General features: G+C 43.4%; 1 protein-coding gene across 1 annotated transcript in view; it reads right to left on the bottom strand.

Moving 5' to 3' along the window:
• LOC119954443 (proto-oncogene Wnt-3) overlaps positions 1–24538 on the bottom strand; it is a 152623-nt gene that overhangs the window by 118463 nt on the left and 9622 nt on the right. Inside the window, exon 2 of the mRNA XM_038779656.1 lies at positions 5231–5472. Coding sequence (XP_038635584.1) covers positions 5231–5472 — 242 coding nt within the window. The remainder of the gene's footprint in view (positions 1–5230; positions 5473–24538) is intronic.

The raw sequence follows: 24538 nt of genomic DNA on the forward strand, positions 1-24538 counted from the left end.
CTCCCATCCTGATAACACTTCATGCAAACAACACGGCTGCAATAATGTTATCCTAACTGATGCTATCATTATTTCAGTTACCTACAGGTCAATCTATGAAACAAGCTTGCTAGGGAAATGGTGGAAAAATATAAAGTTTATTAATTCAAATGCAAATTCGATTTGTTTCAGGAAGTAATATTTTGGGATATGGTGGAGCAGTAATTTGAAATGTGATATATGGTACGTGCAACCCAAAAAGATGTGCAGGGCAGGTGAATTGGCCACACTAAATTGCTCCTTAATTGGAAAAAAAGAATTGGATATTCTAAATTTAAAAATGTACAAAACCAAAGAATAACTCCAGTTAGCCAATACTGGTTACTGTCAAAATTTGGATATAAACACAGTTATTCGGATTAAAAAGTCTCTCCTTAGCATGATAATCATGTCTCTCCTTCTGCTTTTCTTGTCTCCTTCCCACTTCATTTGGCAAATGAATGTAGCAGATTCAGGTGAAACTTTGGTCTTCTGTCCACCAATAATTCAGCTGGTGAGAGTTGTTTGTACTGTGATGCGATATTGAAATAAGAACCTCAAGAGCTTGGTCCCTAAAGTATCACCTGCTATCCGCTTCAATTCTTCCTTCAATGTCTGAACAGCTCACTCTAGAGAAGGTGTAGAGGAGATTCACCATGATGTTGCCTGGACTGGAGCATTTCAGCTATGAAGACAGACTGGTTAGGCTGTGGTTGTTTTCCTTCGAGCAGAGAAGGCTGAAGGGGGACCTGATCAAAGTTACGAGCGACATAGATAGGGTAAATAGCAAGGGACTTTCCCCCTTAGTACAGGGGTCAATAAACAGGGGGCATAGATTTAAGGTGTGGAGCAGGAGATTTAGAGGAGATTTGAGGAAATACTTTTTCACCCAGGGAATCTGGAACTCACTGCCTAAAGGGTGGTACATAGATACATGGATACATAGAAGATAGGAGCAGGAGGAGGCTTTTTGGCCCTTCGAGCCTGCTCTGCCATTTATCACGATCATGGCTGATCATCCAACTCAATAGCCTAATCCTGCTTTCTCCCCATAGCCTTTGATCCCATTTTCCCCAAGAGCTATATCTAGCCACCTCTTGACTATTCAATGTTTGAGCATCAACTACTTCCTGTGCTAATAAATTCCAGAGGCTCAGCACTCTCCTCACCTCTGTCCGAAAATGTGTTTACCCTGAATCCTCAGACTGTGATCCCTGGTTCTGGACACACCCATCATTGGGAACAATCTCTCCTCATATGACAGTCCTACCATCCCTGGAATCAGTCTGGTAAACCTTCGCTGCACTCCCTCGAGAGCAAGAACATCCTTCCTCAGAGAGGAGACCAAAACTGCACACAATATTCTAGGTGTGGCCTCACCAAGGCCCTGCACAATTGCAGCAACACATCCCTGCTTCTATACTCAAAACATCTCGCAATGAAGGCCGACATGCCATTAGCTTTCTTTACCTCCTGCTGCATCTGCATGCTTACCTTCAGCGACTGGTGCACAAGGACACCCTGGTCCTGCCCCCCCCCCCCCCCCCCCCCCCCGACCCCCCACCAACTTACAACCATTCAGGTAGTAATCTGCCTTCCTGTTTCTGCTTCCAAAGTGAATAACCTCACACTTATCCAAATTATACTGCATCTGCCATTGTTTTGCCCATTCGCCCAACCTGCCCAGATCATGCTGTAGGATCCCCGCATCCGCATCACAGTTCACCTTCCCACCCAACCTGGTATCATCTGCAAACTTTGGTAGAGGTGGGAACCCTCACAAAATTTGAGAAACATTTAGATGAGCACTTGAAAGGCCATAGCATACAAGGCTACGGACCAAGTGTTGGAAAATGGGATCAGAATAGATAGGTACTTGATGTTTGCCGCAGATATAATGGGCTGAAGGGCCTATTTTTGTGCTGTAAAGATCTATAACTCTGAACTTGATGGACCTTGGTTGTTCTCAATCCAATAATTCCTAATTTAATACCTGGTGATAATTATTGTCAACTGGTCAAAAATAGTTTTTCCCATCCAAGTGAGATAGCTATTAATAAAAAAATATCCACTTGGAAGTAATACTATCACAGATTCAAAGGAATGTAAAATGTTAGTAGATAAATTGGGCTGCAGTTTGGAAGCAATAGGATTGGAATGTGACACTCCATGGAATTCCTGCAGTGCAGAAGGAGGCCATTGAGTCCATTGGGTCTGCACCAGCCCTCCAAAAGAGCCCACCCATCTAGGCCACTCCCCACCCTATCCCTGTAACCCCACCTAACCTGCACATCTATGGATGCTAAGTGGTAATTTAGCATGGCCAATCCACTTAACATGCACATTTTTGGACCCTGAGGAAACCCACACAAAGAAGAAAGAACAAAGAACAAAGAAAATTACAGCACAGGAACAGGCCCTTCGGCCCTCCCAGCCTAACCTGTCTCCTATTTACCAAGGTCTACTTCCCTCTGTTCCCGCCCGTTCATATACCCGTCTAGATGCCTCTTAAATGATGCTATCGTGCCCGCCTCTACCACCTCCGCTGGTAAAGCGTTCCAGGCACCCACCACCCTCTACGTAAAAAACTTTCCACGCACATCTCCCTTAAACTTTCCCCCTCACTTTGAAATCGTGACCCCTTGTAACTGACACCCCCACTCTTGGAAAAAGCTTGTTGCTATCCACCCTGTCCATACCTCTCATAATTTTGTAGACCTCAATCAGGTCCCCCCCAACCTCCGTCTTCCCAATGAAAACAATCCTAATCTACTCAACCTTTCTTCATAGCTAGCCCCCTCCATACCAGGCAACATCCTGGTGAACCTCCTCTGCACCCTCTCCAAAGCATCCACATCCTTCTGGTGATGTGGCGACCAGAACTGCACGCAGTATTCCAAATGTGGCCTAACCAAAGTCCTATACAACTGTAACATGACCTGCCGACTCCTGTACTCAATACCCCGTCCGATGAAGGCAAGCATGCTATATACCTTCTTGACCACACTATCAACCTGCGTTGCCACCTTCAGGGTACAATGGACCTGAACTCCCAGATCTCTCTGTACATCAATTTTCCCCAGGACCCTTTCATTGACCATATAGTCCGCTCTTGAATTTGATCTTCCAAAATGCATCACCTCGCATTTGCCTGGATTGAACTCCATCTGCCATTTCTCTGCCCAACTCTCCAATCTATCTATATTTTGTTGTATTCTCTGACAGTCACAAGGAGACACAAGGAGAACCTGTAAACTCCACACAGTCACCCAAGGCCGGAATTGAATCCAGGTCCCTGGTGCTGTGAGGCAGCGGTAATAAGCACTGTGTCACCATGCCTCCACTTGGGCCACGTGATATTGTAAAAGAGACTTTGGTGTCAGTTCCTTTTTGCTCGCACCGCTGCACCACCCTATACAATTCCAGCCTTCAGCAATTGCCCAAAGAATCACAAAAAATATCAGCCAAAATTTGCTGGAGAGAGCATCGCACCTGGTTCCCTATTATCATAGAATTGACAGTGCAGAAGGAGGCCATTCGGCCCATTGAGTCTGCACCGGCTCTTGGAAAGAGCACCGTACCCAAGGTCAACACCTCCACCCTATCCCCATAACCCAGTAACCCCACCCAACACTAAGGGCAATTTTGGACACTAAGGGCAATTTATCCTGGCCAATCCACCTAACCTGCACATCTTTGGACTGTGGGAGGAAACCGGAGCACCCGGAGGAAACCCACGCACACACGGGGAGGATGTGCAGACTCCGCACAGACAGTGACCCAAGCCAGAATAAAACCTGGGACCCTGGAGCTGTGAAGCAATTGTGCTATCCACAATGCTACCGTGCTGCCCTTGGTTAGACTGTGTTCGTCGTCCTTTAGCTCTAAATTCTTTGCTGGAAATGTAAGCTGACAGTAGCATGGCCAAGGCAATGGGGAAACTGAGACCTTAGTGATTGGCAGGAGCAAATGTTATTTCCAATTAAATAGTCAGATCTAACAATTGAGGAAGAAACACAAAATGATGGAGAAGGAAATCAGGTGAACCAGAGAAAAATAGAGAGAGGGAAAGGAAGATTAGATTAAGAAAGACAAAGAAGAGAGGGAAGGTAAATCAAATTATTTTTAAAAAAGTAAATGCTATATAAAAGTCTGAGAGGAATAAATTATGATCTGCTCGGGGTTTCTTTTCTGAGACACTGGGGGTGAATGAGGAAAATAAATCTCATCATTAAAAAATTGTCCTTAAATGGTTAGCACCTCCCAGTCTTATAGATAGTTTAATTAATTTATCCAGTGGCCATTCTTCTCACTCTGGACGATTTACGGCCAGGTCAGATTTTCGTGAGGCCTGGGTCCAAAAGGCACACATTATCAAACAATTTGTGGCCATTCACAACTCTTCCTTATTACAGCTGCTGTTCCCATCCCACTCCGCCCACAAATCAATAACGGTCAGAGCATTAAATATGTCCTTATTCTCCCAACTTCTGCCTAGTGGGCAACACAATGGCACAGTGGTTAGCACTGCTGCTTCACAGCATCAATGTTCAATTCCGGCCTTAGGTGATTGTCTTTGTGGAGTTTGCACATTCCCCCCATGTCTGTGTGGATTTCCTCTGGGTGCTCTGGTTTTCCTCCTACAGTCCAAAGGTGTGCAGGTTAGGCGGATTGGCCACGCTAAATTGCCCTTAGCGTCCAAAGGTTAGGTTAAGGGGTTGTTGGGATAGGGTGGGTAGGTGGGCTTGGGTGGAGTGCTCTTATGGAGAGTCAGTGCAGACCACTCCCAACCATCCACCACCCCCATCTCTCCCTCAGTTCAGCAACTTTCATTCCTATCCCTCATTCCTGTACAGTGGTATCCAGGAATCCTACAGAAGGTGTGGACCACTTCCCACAGCGCTTGAGATTTAAAAATATATTTTCATTGTTAATTCAGTCAATTAAATCTCCCCCACGGATGAAGATTGCAGTAAATGTACCAATCATACTGACTAACCAAGTGTTTGCAAACTCAATTGGTTTATTATTTTTGGAGTAAAATATATTCATGTGGGGGGATTGCTGAATAAATGTCTTCAGTCGGCTGCCTTTCCCATCTCCCTATTTCATTTACAGATTCATTCCTCCCTTGGCCAGCTTCCCCGGTCAGGGAGGTGCAGCTGTATAATCCCGAATCTGATCTTGCCCGAGGTGTGTCACCCTGAAATACCTTTATCCAGCACTGGCCCAAAGATAGCCAGGTTGTCATTGACAGTGGTACAGTTCCATCTCCTCCCCCTGAACTGATGCTGACACTCCTGGATTCCAATCTTTACCCCCTCAGCCACGCTGGGCATGATCTCGATGTAGTTCCTGCAGAAGCGAAGCTGCTTCGGGACAAGGCCGGGGATGCTGCCACACAGGATGGGCTGAGAACCCAGGGAGGAGTACTGGTGCCCCAGAGCCAGAGACCTGAACAAGAAAAGATCTGGTTAAAACAGTCCATTTCATCTTCAGTAACTGCATTAAAACCAATATATTACCAGTCAGAAATAAAGACAAAATCCCGTATCTTATATTCTTACATTACTTCAAATACATTTCCAACCCAGCTTTTATGTTTATTGGTTCCCAGCACAGGCATAGCGGGCCAAAAGGCCTTCTATACCGTGTTTTATTACGGATACTGACTATTGCAGCGAGATGCTAGCTTGTTGATGCAATGGGGGATGTCTCTCTGATCGAGTCACCAACGGGCTGAATAAATATAATAATAATCTTTATTAGTGTTACAAGTAGACTTACATTAACACTGCAAAGAGGTTACTGCGAAAACCCCCTAGTCACCACACTCTGGCGCCTGTACGGGTACACTGAGGGAGAATTCAGAATGTCCAATTCACCTAACAAGCATGTCTTTCAGGATTTGTGGGAGGAAACCGGAGTACCCGGAGGAATCCCACGCAGGCACATGGAGAATGTGCAGACTCTGCACAGACAGTGGCCCAAGCCAGGAATCAAACCCTGGTGCTGTGAAGCAACAGTGCTAACCACAGTGCTAAAAGTTTAATAAGCCTTATTTTAACTTTGTGCAGGAATTAGTCCTAAACTCATGATTTTACCAACTGTTGACTGAGGCCAGATTATTTCAGGCCAGAAAATGCCCCCCCCCCCCTCCCCTTTTGTTTCATGCCTAGAGGATTTGATAAACACATTCATATTTGGTCTTGCTACATTGTGTATAAGATGATCATACAAACACTCTCTCACAGACAATCAATACAGGGTATTGCAGAAGGAACCGAGTTACAATCAGTGATGATGTGGAGATGCTGGTGTTGGGCACAGTAAGAGGTCTTGCAACACCAGTTTAAAGTCCAACAAGTTTGTTTCCGATCACTAGCTTTCGGAGCGCAGCTCCTATATTAGGTGAGGAAACGTGTTGGACTTTAACGTGGTGATGTAAGACTTCTTACTATAATCAGTGATAGCATGGATGAGCAAATCCTGCCTCTGCCACTCCCTGTGATCAATAAAAGAGTATAAAAGAGTAAAAGAGTATAAAAGAGCAGTTTTCTGGAATTCTGACATGTAAATCCGGAATCGCTGGAAAGACTCAACAGGTTAGACGGCATCTGTGGCGAGAAATAGCCTCTTGGGTGCGATGACACTCCTGTTTCTCTCTCCACAGATGCTGCTGGACCTGCTTGAGCATTTCCAGAACTTCCTGGTGTTTTATTCCAGTCTGGTTGTTGTGAATCTGGATGCAATGCGAGGAGTTGGACACTTAGACATTTAAATTAAATATTCAGAGAAGTTGAAATGATTCCGGCAGTTAAGCTCAAAGGGATGATAAGCTTCAAGTGGGAACTTGTTTTTGAACTGTACGTGTGGAACTGTTTCTTTCAATAAGTCTGGGAGAGCATTTCGACAGGAAAGTCTACGATAACCTGTTCATTTGAGTAAAACAGCCGAGGGGTTATCACTGGTTTAATGTCTATGGCATAATTATTTTGCATCCTGGACTATTAACCCCACAGCCTCCTTCAGTTACCTTCTCCCCTAAGAGGGTGGATTAGTCCATGATTATGCTTAGCCAGGTATTGCAATGCATTGCTATCTGCTATATGTTCACCAGCAAACTCTCCCACTCACAAAGAGTAAGGATTTGCAGGCTGATAATCGACCTGTTTGATCACAGTATGCCCCTCGTCATCACACCCTGAACCATACCATCCCTACAGGACAGAGGGAGGCCATTCAGCCCATTGAGTCTGCACTGGCTCTCTGAAAGAGCACCCTATCTAGGCCCATTCCCCATAAACCCACCTAACCTCCTCACCTTTGGACAGTGGGAGGCAGCCAGAGCACCTGGACAAAACCCACACAAACTCGGGGAGAAAGTGTAAACTCCACACAGTCACCCCAAGGGTGGAATTGAACCTGGGTCCCTGGCGGTGCGAGGCAGCAGTGCTAACCACTGTGCCACCTGAAATGAGATACGAATCAAGAATCTCTGGTCCTCCTTTATCACTACCCCACAAACCTAACTTGATCTAATGATTATAAAAAGTTTCCAATGTTTCCATTTTTCAACATTCCCCGTTTCCCAGTTCTCCTTTCTCACTCCAAGCAAAGCTCCCTGTTATTCTGATTCCTCGCACTGGAGGAGTAAGTAATTAAAGAAGATGGTAAACGTCTTCAAATTCCTGGAAAAAAATAATACAGTCCACAACCCAAAGGTTAGGTGGATAGGCCATGCTAAAATGACCCTTAATTGGAAACAAAATGCACAACCCAATTTTCCTTCTATTAGTAAACTCACTGGCAAAAATGAAAGAAGATGTTTAAATCGCCTGAATATTCATTGAGAAAAATAGACCAACCAGTGTTGGAAGGTTGAAGTGTAACTGTGAGATTAATGTGGTCAGTTACTGATTGCTCCTTTATGTAATACCGCGTGATCCAAGGATCTCAATTTTGAACTCCGTTAGCTGCTGGCTTCTGATTGTAATGTTAAATACTAAGTTACTTTGGGCAACAGTACAGCGGGTGGAAATGGGTGAAATTGAGCAACAGTGAAGTGGATGTGGAACTGAATCAATGTCCTATTGTCATCCATGTCAAACACTTCCACCATCTCCCGACCCCGATCGACATGTCCGGCAGGAGCTGAATTCATACTATAAAGATGTTTCAGCATCAGTCAGTGAAAGAAGATGACTCACAAATTCACAATAGTTACTGGTTAAATATTTAATAAGGAACTTGATTTTAATGGTGTTGTGGGGGTGGAAGAGAATTTGTGACAGTAAGATTGGGTTAACTGTACATTCCAATACTTGACTGTGTAGAATATGTTACAGCATTCACTTTATAATTCCTGATTGCCAATCAAACCTTTAATGTAACGTTAATTAAACCAAATTACAAACTAATAGAGTGCATTTAAATAATCGTTTTCACCATAAATATAGTTGGCAATTTGATCTAATTCGAACACATGTATACATAAATATATAAAAGCACCCACACATGATAAATATACATTACACAGCCACAACATATAGAGGCATATTCGAAGATGGGCAATATTATATGTACACTAGGATGCATACACGTAATTACCACTGGAGTCATACATAAGTTTTAAAGGAATTATCAATGCTCAAGACAAGTTCTGATTTTGGGTTCGCAGTCTTGCACCAACATGAGAAACATTGAAGTGTTTTGAAAATATAGTGAAGCATTCTTATTTTTGCACATTCTTAGCAATCTTATTGAAACATACATATGTACTCAATGTACATTCTTAAATATGTGTACATACATATGTTCCTGAATATAATCATACATTGAAATATAGTTAATACATATACATTAGTATTTGTTTTGAATACTGCTGAAATGGGTGGCATGTTGTTGAAGTTTTAAATCTTGCACTCAGGTGAGTGGTTAACACTGTTGCCTAGGCTGCTGAGGACCTGGGTTTGATCCCGGCCCTGGGTCACTGTTTGTGTAGAGTTTGCACATTCTCCCTGTGTCTGCGTGGGTTTCAACCCCACAACCCAAAGGTTAGGTGGATAGGCCATGCTAAATTGACCCTTAACTGGGAAAAAAATAATTGGGTACTCTAAAAAAGACATCTTGCACTCATCGGGGCAAACACAAGAATGCCAAATTTCAAACAGTCGCAACAATTTATACAGTACTACAGAAAAAAGGGCACTGATTGTTGGCAAGTCGGCTCTGATTGGCCAAAGCATTCCCATGAGGAAGGCAATCTGGAGCTATAGCCTCACTGAGATCCCAGGCAATTCAAAAAAGGTGCAATGCTTGGGCATATTCCTTTTGTTTTCAGAGAATGGGTCTGTGTGTACGGATGTTTGTCACTTCTAGCAAGAATAGGTGAGTCGTGTTACAAGCTTGGCTGATTATCTTAAACTAGTTGTTAAGTGTAGATATTAATGGATTTACTTTTGTTCATTCACTACTGCCCAAATGGGAAGTGCATTTAACAGTAGATATTTTGTAATGGGTTTTGCAAGAGTAAACTGGTTGAATATAATCTGTATTCAAACTGTGCTGTTTGCATTGATCAGCCAATCGCTGGCAAGTATGGCTAATTTATCTGATATCGTACTGTCACTGAAGAATTGGAGGGACTAGAGTTGCAATAGAGCAGAAAATTACAGAGACAAAAGCAAAAGAGGAGAGATATGGGGAGAATCAGCTACACATAGGCAGCAGCGAAAGATAACTGAAACCACATTCCTTGAATTACCGTGAGAAGATCACTGGTAGATATGGAAGATATATAGGGAATGCACACTTACATAAATTATACATATATGTAGATGTAACAGATACATATTTTGGCCTTAGAGGGAGTGACCTGGACTTCAGGGGTTAAGCTACAAGGAGCGATTACACAAATTTGGCATGTTTTCTCTAGAATTTGAAGGTTAAGGGATGATCTGATCAAAGCCTTTAAGATGTTGATTGGAAAAGACAGGGTATATAAAGATAAATTATTTCCACTGGTTGAAGATTCTAAAACTAGGGGGCATAGTCTAAAAATTAGGACCAGACTGTTCAGGAGAGATGTTAGGGAGCACTTCTTCACTCAAAGGGTGGTAGAGGTTTGGAACTCTCTCCCACAAACAGCGGTTGAAGCTAGAACAGTTCATTTTAAATCTGAGATGAATAGATTTTTGTCAAGCTGAGATATTAAGGGATATGGGCCAGAGGCAGGTATATAGTTAGGCCACAGATCAGCCATGATCTCATTGAGTGGCGGGAGAGGCTCGAGGGGCTGCATGGCCTACTCCTGTTCCTATATTCCTATCTTCCTGTATATTCCCAGATTCATAGCAGATATATCCACAAACTCACAGGTATTATGAAAACACTCATACTCTGGTCTCACTTTGAAATTTGATTCAAAATTAAACGAGTTGGTTGGAAAAATCTATCGCCATGTCCCTACAAATCACTCAGTACATTTGCAGAAAATTAATCACATCGGTTTTTAAAGTGACAAAATCCTAAATTGATTTGTAGCACTTGGGTTAAAGGTCCCACCTATTCTATTTGGCAACATGATGGTTAGATTGAGATAGAAAGTAAGAGACACACTGATAAATAGCAGCCGGCAGAACTTTTCACATCTTGTTTAGATGTATTTACTACAAAGCGAGTGAGCTGAATTGTGGAAGCAAGCCAAGCCTTTATTTGAAGAAAATAGATAAGAGGGGAGGACAGAAGCAGATCTAGGATGAGCAAGAGCAGACATATGGCCTCTTGTCACCTGCCCTCAGGCTGAGCAGTAAGGTGGAATGGATGGAAGTGACTGACAATAGAGCAAGGGGAGATGAAGATACAATGGGTGACTCACAACAGTAGAAGTAGGGTTGCAATGGGCTAGGGCTAGGTGTGAAGAGTAACAGTAGCAGTGAGGCCATGGCAAGAGAAAGGCTAGTGTGCGGGTGAGGAAGTCAGAGGACATGATCTGGATCAAGGAATGGCAGAAATTAGGTAAGGGGTGAAAACTGGAAAGGGAGTTGCGGAGAGCCTAATTTTATCCAGAACTCCCAATAGAAATAATGTCCTGTAGTTTTTTGATGGATTCAGCAGCCCATTCCACCATGAAGAAAGTGATATATATACCTAGAAATGCATTGAATGCATTATATATCTATGCATTATATCAACTGGTGGAGTTAATATGGAGCTACACATCCCACATTCATAATAAATGGACTACTATGAGCCACCATTCCAACCTCCCCCCACCCACACTCCACTCCACCCCCACACCACCACCACCTCAATATCAACCCCCTAGCCATGACATGACATGTCAGGGAAGAGGGAAAAAATGTGGAAAATTCATTTTTAGCTCCTTCAGATGCACACACAACTGTACATACACCCTACATGGGCAGATCTAATGAATACATTGATACCGACACAGGCAGAGGTTATACATGTCCACAAACATAAACCTATAACTGATATACAGTAAACAATCATCCCTTTGCATACTGTTCCTAAAGATATATAATACACATACCTTATATATATATGTATATATACGTTTGGTTTATATATAGAGATATATAAATTGACACCATATAAATACTATATATATTTCCGTTTGTTTATATATATAGATCTATAAATATACACCGAATACACTTATATTTCATGGGAAAGATCAGTATAAATACTACTTTAGTTTGAATTCTATTACGAGCCTATGTGATAGTCATTACATGTTGGCTGCACTGAAGACCAGCCCAGGCCGGAGGCCAGAGAGGTTTAGAAAACAGTTGGAGGCTTTTGTTGGGACAACACCGGCTCAGGTTTATTATTAGACAGTGAGAACTCTGATTGGCTCGCTTTCAGTCATTAAGACACTGGATTTAGGAACAAATCCCGACCTAATACACAGGGCAATATAAAACATCAGGGAATTAAAGATTGGATGCTAGGGACAAAGTGGGCACTCGGGAAATAAAACGAACACAAACATTAACATTTTCTGGGTGAAACGACGACGGCTTAATATTCTTTGAAACGGTGCAGGAAATAACCTCTGCCCGATTAAACTATATCTAGGAGGTCACAAAATGCAGTGCAGTGTGACACAGGGTGAACGGACTAATCAGAATAGCGGGGCTCCATTAAACGGAGAGGGGTGTTTAATGTCCTGAATGAATCGTTCAGCAGCTTCTTTCCCTTGGGATTTAGTTTGCAAGGTGTTTATTGGCAACATCCCATCCTTGATGACGAGAGGCGACATTCTTTAACGCTTTGAAAAGCAAAATAGACACTTGCCACGATCAAATAAATGAGTCCTTCAGACAGATTTCTCCAAGTATTAAACTCACCAGCCCAAGAGGTGACGCCGGTTAACCCCAGTGAGGTCTCAAAGCTAAAGTCTGAAATGCTCAGAGTTTACAACTGGGACCAAGCTGTTACTCCCCACCCAGTGTTTAGATATGATCAAGGTCGATAGTGAAAACGTTTACCGATGCCGCCTTGTCCTTGGGATGCACATCCTCCTCCTGAACTAGGACAGTAACACTTTTGCAGTGAGCAACTCATTTCCAGCGGCAAAATGCTCAGGGACGAACTGCAGTCCAGATGGTGTGCTGACTGGTTGTAAACCGTATGGAAGCGAGAGGGATAAATGATCAAATCAAACCACGGCGATGGCCATCACTATAAGAGCGACGACTTGTTATCGAGAATTGCTTCATCAGATGGCAACACCGAGCTTTACAACAGATACAATTAATGCACTTTTATCAAATTTCATAGCTGTTTAATGCTGTTAGATAGGATTTAATGGCCTTAAAGGGAGTACAACATAGATTTACAAAAATTATACCTGGACTTCAGGGGTTATGTTGTGCGGAGAGATTATACAAATTAGGGCTGTTTTCTCTCGAATTTAGAAGGTTAAGGGGTGATCTGATCGAAGTCTTCAAGATGTTAACAGGAAAAGACAGGGTAGATAAAGTTAAACTGTTTCCACTGGTTAGAGATTCTAGAACTAGGGGCCTAGTCTTAAAAATGAAGCCAGACAGTTCAGTAGAGATGTTAGGAAGCACTTCTACACACAAAGGGTGGCTGAGGTTTGGAAGACTGTTCCACCAGCAGCAATTGGCGCTCGATCAGTTGTTCATTTTAAATCTGAGATAGATATTATTTTGTTCAGCAACGATATTAAGGGATATGGGCCAAAGGCGGGTATATGGGGTTAGGTCACAGATCAGCAATGATCTCATTGAATGGCAGGACAGGATAGAAGGGCTGAATGGTCTACTCCTGTTCCCAGTCTCATCCTCATTGGATTGTATGGATTTAAAGAGATCAAAATGTCAAGGATGTACCCAAACGCCTCGGTATGTTGACCGTGGGCTGAGTTGGGGGGGAGGGGGGGGGGGGGGAATGGTGGTGGTGCAGACGAGGCAGAAAGCACTGGCCATAAGCCCAGATTCGATAATTAGGCTGATATTTCAGTAGGAGCTATCTTTCAGATTCAAAATGAAGCAGAGGCCCGGCCTGCCCATTCAACCATTCCACCAAGAGATGCGGTGCTGTCTTTTATTCTCACGTTTTGAACAGGCTGATGAGCTGATACTGCTTGTGGATGCAGCCGCCTGGCTGCTTGTCCTGGTCGGGAAATGTTACCTGAAGCAGCTGTCAGTCAATGAGGATGAGGGGACAATTTGTTTGGCCACAAGAGCTGAGGGCATTGTGCTCAAACCAGACAGGAAGAGGCGGCCGTGTAAATGTTTGATAAAGTGGTACACAGACTAAAATATAATTGCGTCAAACACAAATAAACAGCGGCCAACAGCACGAGTAATCCCAGAAAAGGCATCAAGCGACGGGTCTAACAATAAACTTGAACTTCTGCAGCACTCTCTGCTCAAGAGATCGAGGTTTAAAAGTTTTTAAAGTTGGATCGCTTTGGAATTTGTAACCTGGGCCGTGCCGATGTCAAAATATCGGTTACATCTCCGCCGGACGATTCATTAATTATTCTGATACATTTCATGGTAAATTTGATGACCGCAGAGGATGCTGTACCTGGCAGTCACTGCTGAATCTTATTAGGATTAGGCAGAGTTCTAGGAAATTTCTTAAATCCAACTCCCCCACCCTTTGCTCAACTTAATTGTCCCTGTCCCCCCCCCCCCCGCCCACTTTCTTGATTCACCGTCATGTGTCCTTAACGGTGACTCTTGACCCTTCACCTTGATGTTTATTTCATTTAGTTAAAACGAGCATTTGATCAAGGGCCTTAATTTCACATCGTCCTGGTCGGCGGCGTATTTCTTAGAATCAAAGCGAATTAAATGAATTAGTTCAAAGAGAGTGGAGTATCAAAATAGGGAAGTCTTGGGAAAACTATACAAGACAATAATTATACCACATCGGAAACATGGTGAATAGCTTCGGTCTCCTTATCCAAGGAAATATATTCTGGCATTGGAGGGAGTCCAGAGAAGGTTCACTAGGTCGATCCCGGGTATGGAGGGATTTTCTTATAAGGAGAGGTTGAGTGGGTTGACACTACTCATTGGAGTTTCAATGATTTAGAGGTGACCTTATTGAGACATAGAGGATTTTCAGGGGTCTTAACAGGGTAGATGCTGAGAGGATGTTTCCTGCTGCAGGAGAGTCTAGGCCAGATAGCATCATCTCAGATTCAGGGGTCGCCCATTTAAAACAGATTAGGGGGAATTTCTTCTCTCAGAGGGTAACGAATCTGTGGAATTCATTACCGCAGAGGATTGGAGAGATTGGGTTCAAGGCTGTGATAGACATAATTATAATCAGCGAATCAAGGGTTATGGAGATAAAGTGGCAAAGTGGAGTTGAGAAGTATATCAGAACAGTCATTATTTAATTGAATAGCTGAACAGACTCAATGGGCCGAGTGGCCTACGTTTACTCCTACCTCTTATGGTCTAATGGGTGTTGGGTTTGGTTTCTACTAGGGCAGGTGTCTTCCCAGAATTGTTATGGGAAATAAACAGCACTGTATTAGCACTGGGGCTGGTTTAGCACAGGGCTAAAGAGCTGGCTTTTAAAGCAGACCAAGGCAGGCCAGCAGAATGGTTCAATTCCTGTACCAGCCTCCCCGAACAGGCGCCGGAATGTGGCGACTAGGGGCTTTTCACAGTGACTTCATTTGAAGCCCTCTTGTGACAATAAGCGATTTTCATTTCAAGAGTTCGCAAAAACATTCTTGCTGAGTTCCTGGAGTGAGGCGGCATCATTAGCCCCAACACATTCCTATAATGTATGTATTTCAGCCTCATGGTTTGCCTTGAGCCCACTTTTGACATGGGTGTCACTGGGCAGACGTGTAATGCCCATTGCCAAGTTGCGGGCGATTCCCACTGAGTGGGGCTCTGATTTTCAGGGAGCAGGTAGCAGTCAGACACGTTACTGTGGGTCAATTCAGAGACTTCCCTCCGTTTCAAGTGGCGTTTCGAGACAACTCAGTTGCTCCATGGTCACTTAACTAACTTCGTATCTAATTCACTGGATTAAATTCCGCGGCTGCAGTGTGGGTTTTTGAACTCACACCTCTGCTTTACCAGACCAGTAACATCAGCAGCAGCTGGGGATTTCTGTTGTTGCTGATTCTATTAGCTTGATACACTGCACGCAGCAATGTTTTGTGTGTGTGTAACCTTTAGCACTGTGTATGCTGAAAACTTTACAGTGCCTTGCAATTTCACATTCTGCTCGATATTTTGCAGGCATTCTGCATCAAACGCGAGATATTTCAGTAAAGGGACAGGCACACGTGCTTTAATCAAAGTATCTTTAGCCATCATTTTATATTTTTTAATCCATCCAGAATTTGTTCATCAGCTCCCTGCATGATCTGTGGGATGAACTCAACTGTTCTGGGTCCACTCTCTGTAGCCACGAACAGTCAACTGCAAATCACATTGTTCTCCCCGCGGCAGTATTACAGACTCTTAAATTCACTTTTCTCCCCCCCCCCCCCCTTCCCACCCTGTAATATGACAACAGGCTTTAAACCTTTGCTGTGCTTCAGAACCTACCGTTTATATCTGAATCGAGCCTCTGTGATCCCTCACTGGAGAGCGACGCAAACAGACACACATGCGTTAACACGGAGGAAAAGTTACAAACACACACATTCAAATCAAAGGAAAAATACTGCGGCTGCTGGGAATCTGAATTAAAAACAGGAAAATGCTGGATAAACTCAGGCAGGGTCTGTGGAGAGAGAAAGGGAGTTGTATCGGATCTGTGTGAGCCTTCCACAGAACATCACCTAGGCATCAGTTCTGGAGAAAGATCAGTGTTCTCGAAACATTGTCTGTTTCCCTCTCCACAGATGCTGCCAGTTGAGTTTATTCAGCATTTCCTGTTTTTATAACAGATACAGTCATCCGGGTATATGCAAATATGGGTGGGAATGTTTATTTCCATATTATGTAGTAATTAGTTTGTATACATCCCTCATTGTATGTAAATAACTAACATTCCATGTATCTATCTGTATCGGACTCGAAACGTTAGCTCTTTTCTCTCCCTACAGATGCTGCCAGACTTGCTGAGATTTCCCAGCATTTTCCCTTTCGTTTCAGATTCCAGCATCCGCAGTAATTTGCTTTTATCTGTCTATGTGTGTGTGTATCTATCAGATGGACAAATGGAAAACATCCAGATGAATCGATGCAAAAGGCGACAGGTAAATGTTACATTGGCAGGCACCAGAACAGATAACAGATATCTGAATGTGGCATTTAGACGCCTAAAAAGATGGACGTGGTCGGAGCATTTTGCAGTTGTGATATTGAGTGTGGGGCAGCAGTGCAGAGGTAAATTGCCGGATCTTTGTGGTAAGAAGCTGATATCTTTTTAATCGAAACCTCTTGCAGTCCCTGAGTAACAGAGCTGAAGGTGAGACGGATCGGAGCTGTCCACATTCGTGTAACAACAGGTATCTCTCTCTCTGCCACCACCGTACCGGCTCGGCCCCAAAGGCCCACTTGATGCATGTCACCTTCTTCTGGTGAAGAGAAATGTTCTAGCAGCTACACGGAACTAGAACCACATCCCGGCTCTGCATTCCTCCAGTGACACACTCTGACAAACAGCAACATCGTTGGGAGTTCACAAAATTCGCATTCGGAAGAGACAGACAGGACTGCAGCACCCCGCCCAGTTCAGCTCCTTGGGTGACAGCCTCGGTATCTCACTGCGATGATTTACATTACACTGAGCAACGTTTTACAGCTTTTAGCCGCAAATAGCTGGCACGTTTGCTGTGTTGACGGAGTTCTGTCGCTTCTGGGCTTTCTCTCTCTCTCTCTCTCTCTTTCGCTGTTTGTACAAGTGGGAACGTTCTTAGCTGAAGTTCCACCTCCCCCTCTCCTCCCTATCCCAGTATCAATCAGTGAGGGACTCTCTCCTTCCTGGGAGAGTGGCATTCAGTGCCCCGCAGCCAAAACTGCATTCGACAATCGCGAAAATCGAATTCCATTCCATTCCGCTGTGAACATGTTAGAATTGAATAGCCAATTCTCCAGAAGGCTTAAGTGTGGGCTGTTTTTTATTTATTTAAAAAGGGTGTTTGAGTGTGTGCAAGAGAGCAAGGGGGGAATTTACAGAACGGGAAAGACATTCACTTACTGTAAAATAGGTAGAACTTCGCACCGAAGTTTAGAACATAGAACAGTACAGCACAGAACAGGCCCTTCGGCCCTCAATGTTGTGCCGAGCCATGATCACCCTACTCAAACCCACGTATCCACCCTATACCCGTAACCCAACAACCCCCCCCCTTAACCTTACTTTTATTAGCACACTACGGGCAATTTAGCATGGCCAATCCACCTAACCCGCACATCTTTGGACTGTGGGAGGAAACCGGAGCACCCGGAGGAAACCCACGCACACAGGGGGAGGACGTGCAGACTCCACACAGACAGTGACCCAGCCGGGAATCGAACCTGGGACCCTGGAGCTGTGAAGCATTTATGCTAACCACCATGCTACCCTGCTGCCCGTGGAAGCAATTAATATAACTGATCTGAGCGTTGTTTTGAACCTTTGTATGTGGGACTGCTGTAGGTGGGGTTGAATGCCTGGTGTAACTGGGATAAGTGGCATTCGTTTTGTTAAAGTGTGTCGCTACAAATGCTATCAATCTCTATTGATTACAGTTCGCTCCATTTGGCTGGAGTTAATGATTCAATCCCGGAGCGATGCTCAGACCATTTTATAGCACAGCGAATTCTTAGGAGAAAGGTAGGGCAGCGAGTAGGGTTGGGGGGCGGGGGGGGGGGGGGGGGGGGCGGAGTGACCATTCGCTTTCGGAGCGGTTAATAAAACAACCAGCATTATTTCCAACCCAAGGTTGGTATAGTTGCCTGAGCATGTGATATATGATTAACCCAGCCTCGGGAAGTAGGCTGGGAGTTTCGCTATCCTGGTCGACATGTACCACAGGTCACTCCACTGTCTATGGGAGCTTGTGCTGTGCAGTTTGGTCGCCAACTTTCACACTTTTGTATTAGAGTTTGCAGAACTTGCGCTGGAATACAATTTGCCAAACAAGCCTTCTGGCCGAAGTCATCTGCATCTCATGAGGCAAGAGCTTTGCCCCCCCCCCCCCCAATCCCCCCCCCCCCCCCCCCCCTCCAGCAGTAATAGTTAATCCATCTTTCCCATTTAGATGTGGATTGTTTTGGTTGAATAAAATGCCATTTTCCGTTGTAAACAACGGAAGGGTTAGGGTTAGTCTGAGCTACGCGCCATTGACAATACGTTATAGACACGTTGTTGCTGATGGTGCAGGTGGGGTTCACTGTGAGGTGGGACAACTGCAGGTTATCGTGAATTGCAGCATTAGGATATTGGATTGCTACAAGTCACCTCTTCCACCAGTTAAAGCGAATTGCTTTCAATTCTCATTCGTATGAACGTTGTAATGAAGACAGTGATGGGATGCCGCATTTATAATAATCCTTTATTGTTACTACCATTGTCGGTCAACAAACTTTCATAGTGAGATAAAAATACATATTCAATTTGTAGAAAGAGATGTATCACATGCCCTCGCACACTCGCACAGTTCAAAGCACTGTGTGTGTGCATGTGCAGGGCAACAAATAAACAGAATAATAACCAAGACTTTATAGTAACAGCTGCCAACACGAGCGTTGTTTAACAAATGCCACCTTCGAACTGTTGAACCGCTGGAACTCATCTATCATTTTGTTTTGTGTACACCTAAACAATTGTGCTTGTATCATGTGCAAATGATCAAACTGAAGGTCGTGTATTACTGGGTTTAACAATTCGCAGTGAATTCAAAATAGCTTGATTCAAATGACCTGATCGTGAATTTATTTGCATGCGTTTACCACTTCGCTGTGTCATTTACCTCACTTAGACCGAGCTATTTGGCAATTTTTTTCAGCACCCAAATGATTTGAAATGATCAGGTGTAGACTGCAGCCACTCCCTATGTTTTTCCGTACAATGATCTTCACCCTTACAAAGCTGGTGGGAAAATCATGGTGTTGGAAGAGTTTCATAAAATTGAAAATCGGGGTTTCGCTCGTATGTTTGAGCCCGTGCTTACAGGAAGGCACTAAGCAGAGGTCAGGGATTTCCCAAGCTGTTTTTTTTGGGGGGTGGGGAGGGGGTATGAAGACTTCCCTTTTGTACAAAGTGGCCCTTGACATCATCTCTGAACAGCCTAGTTCTCAAATTGAGATTATGCCCTCCCCAGTGGAGGGAATCGTTTCTCTTTATCTACCTGCAAATGTCTTTATCCATCTTAAATACCTCAGTTAGATCACCCCTTCACCTTCTATCCTCAAGGGTATACAGGGCTAATCTATACTGTCCTCAGATTGTAACCCTTGATGGAGCATATCTTAGCAATTATACCACCATACTGACTATAAAGACCCTTCTTCTGCTTTGCTCTGACCCTACGCTCAAATTTGGCGGCAATAGCCTAATCCTAGTTCATTTGATCCGCTAAAATCCATAGTTTAAAAAAATAAATTTAGCGTACCCAATTCATTTTTCCAATTAAGGGACAATTTAGCGTGGCCAATTCACCTATCTTGCACATCTTTGGGTTGTGGGGGTGAAACCCACGCAAACACGGGGAGAATGTGCAAACTCTATACAGACAGTGACCCAGAGCTGGGATTGGACCTGGGACCTCGGCACCGCGAGGCAGCAGTGCTACCCGCTGCGCCACCATGCTGCCCGGTAAACTTCATAGTTTAGGGTCATAGACAAAATATGGTTACTTTAGTGATGCTTGTCATTGGTATGAAACTTTTAAAACTTTGAAAGCAAGATGGAATCTTCCTGACAAGATGGAAATTGTAACAATATAACTGTGGGGCTATACTGGTTGATGCAAGGATACATTGGTATTGCCAGGCAGTCACCAGTTATTTCTTGGACTGAAAATAATTAAACTTCACGGCTATTTCTCCTTATCGAATACGCAAACGTTGTAGAGTTAGCTGTTCCAAGGTTACCAGCAGCAGATGTCTCAGAGGCATCACATTAAAATATTTTGATCATGCAGTGGCTTAAAGGCTAAATTATATATTTAGTTTTGCCACTTCCCTGTCAGTTCTTAACCCACTCCAAAATTATATGACTATATGTCAGTTACCAGGTTGAAGATGATGTGTGCAAAGGAAATGTATATGGAAGCGATGAGCTGCAGAAAAAAAAACATTGTTTTTTCTTATTATGTTGGCTTTTGATTAGATACCACAGTATTTTGTTCTTTAAAAACATGCACATGTTGCACCCCCCCCCCCCCCTCCCCCATAGTGACCAGAGGTTGGTCAAACAGACTTGTTCTTCTGCACACGGAGGGGAGGTTTGAGGGAGTGTGTCACCTGGAATCACTCTTGGAGATGGGGAAATAACTGATTAATTTCTCTGGGGGAGATACAGTAATTCAGGAGGATGCACAGTTACTGTTCTGCATTGACAGTTTGAAGGAGAACCTAGGTAAATACAGAAAGGAGAAAAGAATAGAAGGATATGCCACACACCTGAACAGGCAGAAAGCAGTGGGACGAGTAAATAGTAGGAGCTGGGGAGATTGGCGGATGTATATTAGGATTGGCATCCTGATTTTAAGACCATTTATTTTTCTTAGTGGGAATTGAGACTAACCTTATCTGAACTGTTGCCATCCTATGAAAGCTTTCCATACCTTTTAATCATAGTATCCAAGGAGGTTGCATTTTTTTTTTGATTTCGTGTGCCCAATTATTTTTTTCCAATTAAGGGGCAAGGGGCTGGTTTAGCTCACCGGGCTAAATCGCTGGCTTTTAAAGCAGACCAAGCAGGCCAGCAGCACGGTTCGATTCCCGTACCAGCCTCCCTGGACAGGCGTCAGAATGTGGCGACTAGGGGCTTTTCACAGTAACTTCATTGAAGCCTACTCGTGACAATAAGCGATTTTCATTTCATTTTCATTCATTTAGCGTGGCCAATCCACCTACCCTGCACGTCTTCATGTTGTGGGGGAGACCCACGCAGACATGGGGAGAATGTGCAAACTCCAAATGGAAAGTGACTCGGGGACCAGGATCAAACCCAGACCACAGCGCCGTGAGGCAGCAGTGCTAACCAATGCGCCACTATGTTGCCCCTGAGCTTCATTAATATAGCCTATTTCATATCATCAGGATGTCCCAATGCACTTCATAGCCAATGGAATCTTTGTCTTGGAATCTAGTCTCTGCTTTAAAGTAGGCAAAGTGGCAGCCAATTTATACACTGTACACACTTGTGTAGAAACCTCTGGATACACCACCTATCGAAAGCTGTGTCAAATTTAGCAATATGTATGTAAACCATTTTCAATGTTAGATTAGGCTGCAGAATAAATGCTACATCCAACCTGTGGCAGCCAATTTGTGTAATCTACCCCAGAAAATACAATACAATTTAGAATGTAACACACAATATATATAATACATTCAATACTTGCATTTAGATCATACCTAATTACATCAAAATGTCTCAGAGGCATCACATTAAAATATTTTGATCATGCAGTGACTTAAAGGCTAAATTATATATTTAGTTTGCATATTATAAAATCAATTTATATTATATAAACTCACAGTCACTGGGCATTATTTGCAGCAGTTTTGGACTAGAATATTCAGTTCCCTAAGCATGTTCTGCCATTTAGTTAGAACACTAGAACTTCTGTATTTAAACTCCTCATAGTAGTTTCCATTTTTATTGGTGTTTTTTGCTCATGTTTTTGAATTCTCCCCCACCCACCCCTTTTCCATTCTGTTCACCTTTATGGACTTTCCCTTATGTTGCTTATGTTGTATCCCAGCTGACAGATACCCTACTTCCCTATTCTTCTTCTCTGGGTCTGCCAATGCTGATATTTTCCCATTCGGAGTGATCCTGATGCAGCTCTTCCTTCCCGTCACATACCTCCTGTCCTCTTCTTGGTGCCTGCCTCATGGCACTGTGTTCATGGACAGTCTGTCTAACCTCCATTCCACTGCGCTAATGTTAGTCATTTACTGAAACATACAGGTGCCCTTTAAAAATGTGGTTTGCATTTTGTTTTACCTTGTAGCGTCTTTTGTATAGAATCATATAAAGTTACACAAATACATGCATTTATGCACACACATGTGCATACTCATATGTGTCGAAGTACATAGAGAGGCACATACATACACACATTCAATTGAATAGATATTCCCAGATGTAGACCAACACCTCCATGAATATGCACGAATAAGCAAATACTTACACATGTAGCATAGATATGTAGACAACCAAACAAAACATGTGCCCAAGTACATGCAGACACATATACATATGGTTGTAACCAAGTATACATAGATATATATATAAATCATCACACTTATACAGATAGGTGTGCACATACTTGCAAGAATGCTGGTACATACACAGTCAGATTCATATATTCGCTGACACAAATCTGCTAGGCTTCCATATATACAAATCCTTCTCCATGAAACAGGTGATAATAGAAAAATGCATATTTATTCAGGGTGTGAAAAGGATAGTTAAAGCATCACTGAATATAATATTTAAGGAGTAGAATTATGGTAAATGCATGTTTTAGTAAGGTGAAACTCGCCCTCAATCGCAGCCAGGGCGTCATAATATGCACAATGTTATGACCATTTCCTTTAAATGAAAATGGCTTATTGTCACGAGTAGGCTTCAATGAAGTTACTGTGAAAAGCCCCTAGTCGCCACATTCCGGCCTCTGTTCGGGGAGGCTGGTACGGGAATCGAACTGTGCTGCTGGCCTGCTTGGTCTGCTTTAAAAGCCAGCGATTTAGCCCAGTGAGCTAAACCAGCCCCTTGAACTCAGCCTTGCAGTTAATGTTCTATAGCTCGCCTGAAAAGATGTCTCTAATATCCTATAAAGTGGGAGCGTTGATAAGTAGAATCATAGAATCCCTTCAATGCAGAAGGAGGCCATTTGGCCCATCGAGTCTGCACCGACATTTCAAATGAACACTGTACCTATGTCCACCCCTCCCTATCCCCATAACCTAACCTGAACATCCCTGAACACTAAGAGGCAATTTAGCATGGCCAATCCACCTGACCTCCTGGCCAGAGGTAGAGAGAATGTGTGTCTATCTGTACGTGTGTGTGTGTATGTACTTTTGCCTGTGCGTATATGTGCGCGTGTATGAGTATATGATGTGTGTGTGCATGTGTCTGTGTGTGCGCTTGTGTATGAGTGTGCATGTGCGTATGCATGTGTGTATAAGTGTGTATGTATGTGTATGTGTGCATATGTACCCAATTCATTTTTTCCAATTAAGGGGCAATTAAGCGTGACCAATCCATCTACCCTGCACATCTTTGGGTTGTGGGGATGAAACCCACGCAAACACGGGGAGAATGTGCAAACTCCACACGGACAGTGACCCAGAGCCGGGATCGAACCTGGGACCAGCAATACTAATCACTGCGCCTCCGTGCTGCCCAATGTATGTATATGTCTGTGCCTGTATGTGGTGTATGTGTATGTGTGTGGTGTATATATGTGTGTGTATCTGTGTGATGTATTTGTGTGTGTGTATGTGCATGTATATATGTGTGTGTGTGTGGTGTATGTGTGTGTGGTGTATGTAAGTGGTGTATGTGTGTCTGTATGCATGTGTGGTGTATGTCTGAGTGGTGGATGTTTGTGTGTGCATCACCTGCGTCACGCTGCTGGCTGCAATCCCAACATGGGTTCCTGGAAAACAGCCGCTGGGAGGAATTCATCCCAATAATAATATGAAACCTTGCCTTTCATGCATTTATCAGTTTCAAAAGTCTATTCATTTTTTTCTCTACCAGATGTTAAACACTTAATGAAAATATGTAACAATGGAAACATACTGTGTTTCAGGTGCAGCATTCACATATACTCACATTTGGCTAATGTGAAGAAAGATACCTG

This window comes from Scyliorhinus canicula, chromosome 19 (genome assembly GCF_902713615.1).
Source record: "Scyliorhinus canicula chromosome 19, sScyCan1.1, whole genome shotgun sequence".
Taxonomy (NCBI): Eukaryota; Metazoa; Chordata; class Chondrichthyes; order Carcharhiniformes; family Scyliorhinidae; genus Scyliorhinus; species Scyliorhinus canicula.